Source organism: Arachis duranensis, chromosome 5 (genome assembly GCF_000817695.3).
Source record: "Arachis duranensis cultivar V14167 chromosome 5, aradu.V14167.gnm2.J7QH, whole genome shotgun sequence".
Lineage (NCBI taxonomy): Eukaryota > Viridiplantae > Streptophyta > Magnoliopsida > Fabales > Fabaceae > Arachis > Arachis duranensis.
Genome location: NC_029776.3, coordinates 101282104 through 101290928, shown reverse-complemented (window position 1 = coordinate 101290928; position 8825 = coordinate 101282104). Strand labels below are relative to the sequence as shown.

Genomic DNA, 8825 nt, shown 5'->3' with positions numbered 1-8825 from the left:
AAAAAGTAAGTTAAACATTTTACACACCATAATAAAGACATTACAGAACTCAACTTAAGTTATAGCTCGTTAGCAAGAATATCAGTTGTTACTAAAGTGTACTTTTCGATATCACATAATTTTAAAATGAAAATGTTTGATGAATTAAAGAAAATGATAGAAAACTGTTGAAATTAAATAGAATAAAATCTTTACAAAATTACATTTAATGATCTACCAACAAGGAGGTGGATGTTACAATACTCCCTTGATGTTTGGAGTTTTAAAACTCCATATAATTTTAATAAAAAAAATACTATTAAAATTTAAAATTTAATTTACTTTGCATTAATTTAGGTTAACATTTAATGCATACTGATGAAATCAATAAATAATTAATACTTTTTTTTTGAAAAATTACAAACATATTAATTACAATTATAAAATATATTTTTAATAAATGATAATTATAATTATTATAAGAAATTTAATATGCTCTATTAGTATATAAGTTATTTAACTAGTTAATAAAATCTAATTAATTAATAATTTTATATTTTATTTATTTTAATTATTTATTTAAAATTATAATTTATTTCATAAAGTTTATTTAATATACTATCTTCTTTTGTTCATTGAAAATAATAAATTTGTTCACTGACAAACTTATTTTTATTTCTGTACAATTTGAATTTAAAAAAATAATACGAGAACATTTATTTAAAATAAGATGAATATATTTATTTAAAATTTAAAAATTTTAAATAAATTTATTCGTATTAATTTTAAAATAATATGAATATGTTTGTTTAAATAAAAAAATTTTAGAATAATAAGAGTATTATATCTTTTTAATTCTTTTAAACTTTTATTTTTATCATAATTTTATAATAATTTAATATCAATTTAAAAATAAAATAAATTTAAATTAAAACAAAAAATTTAACCCAAATAGAATTTAATACTAATTCTTTTCTCTTTCCTTAATAATTAAATGATGATTTTTCTCTCTCTTCTTAATTAAGGACTGTCTTTCTCTATTCTACCACTGTTTCTATTGCACTTAATTTATAGTAAAGGGAGTATTGGGTATATATAATTGAAGGGAAGGAGTGTTTAAATTTTGAGGTTTAAGGTTTATAGTTTAAACTTTAAAAATTTCTCTAAGTAGTAAATAGAGAAATGTTGAATACATTCAAATATCTTTCAAATTTAGGAAGGTTCATTGTTTCTAACAAACTTCACTTTAACAGTGGCTAAATCCTCTCTTTCCTTGATTAATATGATAGGATAATACAATATGTTCTTGCCTTAATCTGTATTTAGTGTAATCAACATATTGTGTAAACTTTTTCACCATGATCTCAGATCAGCACCTTGCTTCTACTGCTTCATTACATAAATTCTACGAAAGAAGACATTTTAAAATGAAGAAATTGATAAAATAATAAATTAAAAAATTAATTATTAAATTTATTACTTTTATCTTAATTTAAAAGTAATTAACCTCTGACTTTACTACTTTACCAATCTCTTCACTTTAGAATAGCTTGATTCATATACAACAAGACAACATTGTAGTTTGTAACATGGAACAGTTGGTTCAGGCCTTCTAAGCAAAAGTTCTCAATTTCCTTGAACAGGGCTTTGCTAATTATAATTATAATGGTTGATGGATATTAGGAAACTTGACCAGGAATTCATTTTTTAGCATCGCTGAGGTTCCTCAAAAGTCAGGAAGCTACGACAAGCTACATCTTGAAACATCAAACCTACTCTTAGACCAAAACAAAAAAGGAACCCACACCAATGTTATTAATAGTAAGCCTAAACTTTTTCGCACAAAAAATAAATGATTAATACGATATCATGAATGAGACAAGTCAAAAGGAAAATAAACAGAAGACTAAAATTTTCAAGGATAAAGTAAAAGACAAGGAACTCAAAATTACAAAGTCAACAGTTTGATACCTAATTGCAGATACCCGAAGTAAATGGTTCACTTGAGTAATGGCTCAAACACAACACCACGTAATCCCCACTTCTCTCTATCCTACAACCACCCCAATCAAACCAAACCGTAGAATATGACATAAACTTGGTAATGTATTATGCCAAGCATCTGTTGGATCCTCAGATGATTTTTCACATTCTGTCTTCTCTCCTCCTTGGAGCACAGCTGATGATCTCATCAACTCTAAGTATCATCTCAGCTGCTTCCGTTGCAGATAGCAATACAGCCTGCTTAACTTTAAACGCCTCACAAATTCCGCGTGCAGCCATGTCTCCAACCTTCAAGAAATACAACATAGATCAAATTACGTTAACCAATAAGAAATACAAAAGGATGCAAATCAAGCTAGCAGCCTGCAGATGTTTTTCTACGAATACAACTTTGGTATGGTCCAGCTCTCATGCCCATGTTATGTATACATAAGTTATTGAAAAGCGAAAATCTTAATGCAATTAGCATACCCGAAGATAGATATTTCTTTACAACTGGAAATTTAAATGTGACACGTTTTAATACCAAAATATCAAATTGATATAAACTGGGGCAATCAGAATTCTATCCGTATCAGTATAAAATGACAAGGGGACATATTATAAATTTTACAATCAAGTCAAATAATTTCTAAGATATATACTAGCATGTGTGCATCTTGTAGCAACTGACCCAAGAGAAAAAGAATGAATGACATGATGCTATCATACAATATAATGAGCAATTAAAAAAAGGTGCTAATGGAAATAAGTATCAGGTATATAAAATTTTAGTTTCAGTACTTACGGAACCAGAGATAACATCAATTCCTGCAGTGCATCCCTCGCTCTGGTGCTCTGCCCGGAGCTGAGAGATCAACTCAGCACTGTCCAAACCAGCATTATCAGCAATGATTGTTGGGATAGCCAAGAGTGCTCGAGAGAACGCCTCAATAGCAAGAGACTTCTTTCCAGGAGTTTTCCTGGCCAGTTCATCAGTTTCCTTTGCCATCACCATCTCCGGCCATCCACCTCCAAGCAGCACCCTGCTGTCATTTACAGTCTGAGACAGCACACACAAGGCATCATGCAATGACCTCTCAGCCTCATCGAGAACATGGTGGCTGCCATAGAAGTAGATATGTCAGAGTTCGAGCATAAATCAAATAAAAAATTCATTCTTGTTAGAAAACAGATATATGCTCATATGCATATAGTTTAGAAACTACTATGGGCTTGTGGTCATAAACATCAATCAGGAACTTTAAAATAACAAGCATAAGAAGTACCTAGCTCCTCTCAAAACTATTGTACATGCCTGACCCATTGCAACGCCAGAAAAATGAATCAGCTTATCCTCACCAATCATAATCTCCTCAATAAGGTCACATTGCCCAAGCTTAACAGACTCAGGATTGTCAAATGTTGATGCAATCTCACCACCGGTTACCAGAGCCAGACGCTCAATACCATCGAAATCAGCATGCTCAATAGCCAAAATTCCAGCATCAGCAAAGAGCTCCTCTGGGAAGTTGTAAATCAATTGTCTGTTAACGAAACAGTTAATACCATGACCTATTATCTTCTGCACCTTTTCTCTCATCTTCTCCTTCTCAGCTCCTTCAATTTCAGCAACTTTAGCCATGGAATCTACACGAACACGTGCGCCATATATCTTCACCTTGTCTGTGTCCATGGCAGTATTTGCCACCAATATTTTTGCATTCTCTATGCGCTTGGGTTGTCCAATACCAATTTTCTTGTCAAGGATGAATCTGAACAATGATATGGATACAATTTGAAAAAAGAATGTTAAACCAGCTTAATGAAAGGCTAAGCAATAATGAAAAAGAAATCATTTAAAGAGAAATAAAATAAAGTTACTGATGAAATTGCTTCACTATTGAAGGAACACCAGAAATTGATAATTATTTAAACAATAACCGCTTGGGTTTGAATAGTTTTCTGAAGAGAAGATTATAGTTAGAACCAACTTTTATCTGGAATAAAAACTGTTTTGAAATAAGTTATGTTTGGGTAGAAAGAAGGAAACAAATTTGCAGCAAAATAAAGTATCACATCATCATCAACAGCAGCACCAAAGCTTCATCGCACTAGATGAGGTTGGCTACATGGATCAAGACACTATTGCGCCCTATAATGTATCATGTCTAAGGTAAGCTTATTTTGAATAAAACAAAATAAAATATCATGTCAAGATAATTAAAATTAAATAAAAATAAAACCTATAAGCAGCATTAAAAGGTTTTTATTATATATGCAAAAAGATAGTTATTTTAGAATTGTGATGTTTTTACCAAATTAATCTAAATATCAATTACATAATATTACATAAACAAGTCATAGACTTCTGTTTTAGTGACTAATAACACAAGCAATTGCTTTCGAAAATCCTAACAAAACAAACTACCGCAAATTCTTTGTAAACCGCCTATGAAATTCAACACAAAAATATAAATCATTATTCTACAGAATGATTGAAGCATTACATAACTGCAAACTGCAAATATTCTAACTTTCATGTTTCAAGTAAGGAGGTATAGCTTGTTTACCCTTCATCTAAAAATGAATCTTTCAGTGATCCACCAGGCTTCTTTATAATCTGAATAGCTTCTAAATTAGTGCTTCCCTACAATTTGCGACAGTTTCCCATCAGAAATCAAAGCACAAGGACTGCAAATACGAAATGGCATATAGCTCCCTATTAAAATATTAAAATTATTCGTCTCTACCTAATAACTTAAACTTGTAGAAGAGATGGTGCATGACACTCACTATGATAAAAAATCCTTTGAGGCTTACATATCCACATGCACAGTAGGAAGAGAAGTGCAATAACCAGATAACTATATAACAAGTCATGGAGAACATTCCAAACTTTTAGACTACTCAGTAAAAGAAAAAAGACTTCTGCTCAAACAAATAGCTATTATTATTTACCAGAAGAAATTTCATAATACACGGTGAGTGAAAGAATGAATAAAAAATTTGTGGATCGCATAAAAGCTTTGTAATACAAATTCTAAATGAAATATATCATTACATTCCTATTTAACCAACCGTGCAGAGAAGATTTGCAGGAAATGAATCCAATGCCATCTTAGACTGAATAATGGCATTCTTCCACACAAAATAAGAATTGCATCCATGCAGATCCTATTTATTTAAATACACTAAATTTGAAATAGTTTTTCAGTACATCTCACCTTTAGTCTCATTACAGCATCCACAGCTAAGCTTGCGAAATGCTCTTTGTCTTGTGAGAGAATCTTGGAGCTCAAAGTAGTCATTGCAATGTTCATCAAGTCTGATCTAAATTTATCTGCATGTTACAGTAAATCAATGCATTAGGCTATGGAGCCAATCTCCCCCCATGCCTCCCTCCCCAGTGCAATAGAAATGGGAAGAATCACACTCAAAATGGAAAAACAAATACCAGCATCTGCTTTGTTGTCAACAACCTTCTGCAACAACACATTACGAGCACACTCAGCTGCCATTCGGTAACCTGAAAATCAATAGCAATAATATAAAGCACAGTAATCAGATAGTCAACATTTTCCACACTATAAGAAGTTTCAATCAGAGTAAGCTTCATCCTCAAGCTTCTGTGCTTCATTTTTTACAAATCTCGGACAATGTCTTCTGCTTTTCACTCAATTGTTTTGGAAAGACGAAAGGTCAACTAAAATCAAACAGCACAAAGTATAAAGGAATATGAAATTTGCAAGGGGAAAAGACTGTATCATAAGGGAAGTTAGAGAATATTGAAATGCAAATAAATAAACCTGATATTATTGTCATAGGATGAATCTTAGCTGCAACCAGCTTTTCTGCTTCCCTTAAAAGTTCACCAGCCAATACAACAACAGAGGTTGTTCCGTCACCAACTTCATCATCTTGAACTTTTGATATGTCTAACTCACATTAAGGATGTTTATGGTACAGTTAAATTTAGCTGCTGACATATGCAAGAAAATCTACATCCATGCTCTCATCAGTAGCTAAATGAAAATTATGTGAGTACCCAAGTAATTGCCACCTTAAATATATGTGTAGCATATAAAAAACAGCATCAGTTAAATTACCAGGCTACTACCATAAATTATAGCCCAACATACCTAGTGAGTTGGCACAAATTCATCACATATCCATTGATGTCAGTATTCATGAAGTCGGACTATGGTGTGTTTTCACTGGGAATTAGAATGTCACTTTTGAAGACCAGCATAAGCCCAGATAATATATGCCCACTAATACTAATAGAGATGTCCCAATTCCCAATGCAATCTACTAATGTGTTTCCCATGCAAAAAGCACTTCTGCACCACTCAGTGAACTACATTAGCAATTTAGAAGTGAAATCTATCATCAATTTTTCGATGATCTCTTTAGGGGAATTAGAAAGGATGGTGAGAGCATCTTGGATTCTTGGCGAACATCTAGAAGTTTGTAGGTTCCATAGAGTGTTGGGGGCCTGTAATATATCCTAACACTAACCACATATTTGGGAGAAAGAGATCCTTACATGCTCTTAAGAAATCAGAAAGTTGACCTTCTTATGATCTGGTTTGGACTCATTGTAGCATCCAGCACTTCCTAAGCTACCATCAGTCTATCACTACCCCAATAATAATAAAAAATATTAGAAAATGAAAAGCCAAAAGGATACCAACAAGCACTTTAGCAGCTGGGTTATCAATATGGAGGGACTTCAAGATCGTAGCACCATCATTGGTCACAGTAACTTCACGCCCTCTTCCTGTTGACTGCAAGATTTTATCCTGCAGCAATCACATTGAAGATATACAGATTACTTACAACTACGAAGTATGAACAGAAAATAACATCATTTATCGATAAGGTTAATGCTGGGAAGAACAGATTGTTTTACCATTCCCTTCGGCCCTAGAGTAGTCTTAACCAAGTCAGCAATAGCCATGGCTCCAACAAAAGATGCCTGGGCAAATGCAAAGAACCATCACAACAAATGTAATTAAGAGTTAATCAACTTCCTCAGACTCAAATACCAAGGAGAATGCACGAAAATATTCGCTAATACAAACATATCACACTCACCATCCTGGCTCGCTCTCCTTTTTCTTGGCTGGCTTCATCTTTGAAAATTGTATCAATCTACATAGCATTCACCACTCACCCCCATAAGAAAATTATTAAAGGAACATAAAAAATACAAAATAAAGATAATAACGTTAGCAGAGATCTACTTACAGCCATTATGGAGTTTCAAAATTCAAAATGTGGCCACCTGCAAAGAGAACAGGACTCACTAAAAATCTACTAACATCAATTAAAAAGAAAGACAAAAGTTCTAAACAAATTCTAACAACAACAATTAAAAAAGAAAAAAAAAAACTCACTGGTAGATATTGGCAGAGTTGTTGGCGGCGGAGACAGTGGCAGAGTGGAGCAGTGAGGGAGAGAAGAGTGCAGCGAGTTACGTCGCGGCGGATTGTTTGGCGGAGGAGTTGCAGAGCGGCTGGAGATGTGGAAGCGAGGAGCAGCGAGGACAAAGGTGGTGTCTGATTTCTTAGGGTTTCTGGTGAAGTCGCGAATATGGCGTAGCAATTGTAAGCCAGCAAATGAAAGTAGTAGGGTTTTACGATCCCGCAACCGAAATTATTATTATTATTATTATTAAAATATTAAAAGTGACTTCGAATTTATTTGTGAGTTATACTGAAATCAAATCCTAATAACTTTTTAGTCCATCATTTTTAATTTTAATAAATTTTAATTACTGAATTAGTTTAAAAATTGTTATTTTATTAGAAAAATCAATCTCATATTATATTATTCATTTATATAAAAAAAATTAAAAACCATTATATCTTCATTAAATAATAATAAATATTTATTTATCTAATTTTTTTTAAAATTTAACTTGAGAATTGACTTGTCTAATAAAATAAAAAATAAAAATTAATTTAATAGTTAAAATTTATTGAGAATCAAATCGACTAATTTAAAATTTTTTAGAGACAGCTTTGGAATATTTCTTTTTCTTATTTATTAAATTAGTTTTATTTTGAGTGTCTTACAACTTACAAGGAAGATTACCTTTAAATAATAAATATTTTTTTAATCAATTTATATCATAAATATTCTTTTTATTTAATATTATTATAAAAATGTAGTATATGTGCATAAAAAATCAATGATTATATATTTATAAATTTTTATACATATGCAAATAAAAATATAATATAAATTAATCAATAAACAAATGTTTTAGGCGCTCAAAACCCACACATCACAAAGCTCACAAAATTCACAACATATGCACAATACACAAACCTCTTCTTTTCTTTGTCACAAGACTTTTTTTTCCCTGGAGCCCCCATCCTTTGCTTCCACCGGTTGTCGCCTTTCTTTCTTTCTTTTTTTGAAACAAATAAAGCTCAACACACTAAAGTAGAGCAACGGATAAACAGTCAAATTAAGCAACTAGAAAAAGAAACCAAACACGAAGGTTGTTTGTTGCTTTTTCCTTCCTCTAGCATTGTCCGGTACTTCTAGCAATTGTCACATTCCTTTCTTCCTTGCATGTTGTTGAATTTATTAATTTTAAAAAAAAAAACTGTTATGACTATTATTAATGTGCAATCTGATTGTTATGGCTAATAATCGTATTGTTTAAGGTTACTGATCTAGATATATTGGCCTGATTGTTTAGCTTTTTTAAATTGAAGCTCAATGATGCGGTGATTTTGATCATTGTTGATATATTTAACTACTTGGTGTTTGAAATTTGATTTTTTTTTTTAAATTTCAATTCAATGCTATTGTTGCCCACCAAAATCAAGAATCGTCAACTCAAG

General features: G+C 31.7%; 1 protein-coding gene across 1 annotated transcript; it reads right to left on the bottom strand.

The window, feature by feature from the left end:
- Positions 1-1770: 1770 nt before the first annotated feature.
- On the bottom strand, positions 1771-7594 carry LOC107491311 (T-complex protein 1 subunit beta). The gene is made up of 12 exons (XM_016112149.3): positions 7365-7594; positions 7216-7252; positions 7063-7119; positions 6878-6943; positions 6656-6767; positions 5772-5900; positions 5420-5491; positions 5190-5305; positions 4536-4612; positions 3252-3737; positions 2771-3086; positions 1771-2271 (listed from the first exon to the last, which is right to left on the bottom strand). Exons 2-12 carry the CDS (start codon positions 7219-7221, stop codon positions 2125-2127), a joined length of 1584 nt encoding a protein of 527 aa, XP_015967635.1. The 5' UTR covers positions 7222-7252; positions 7365-7594; the 3' UTR covers positions 1771-2124.
- Between the last annotated feature and the right edge of the window lie 1231 nt (positions 7595-8825).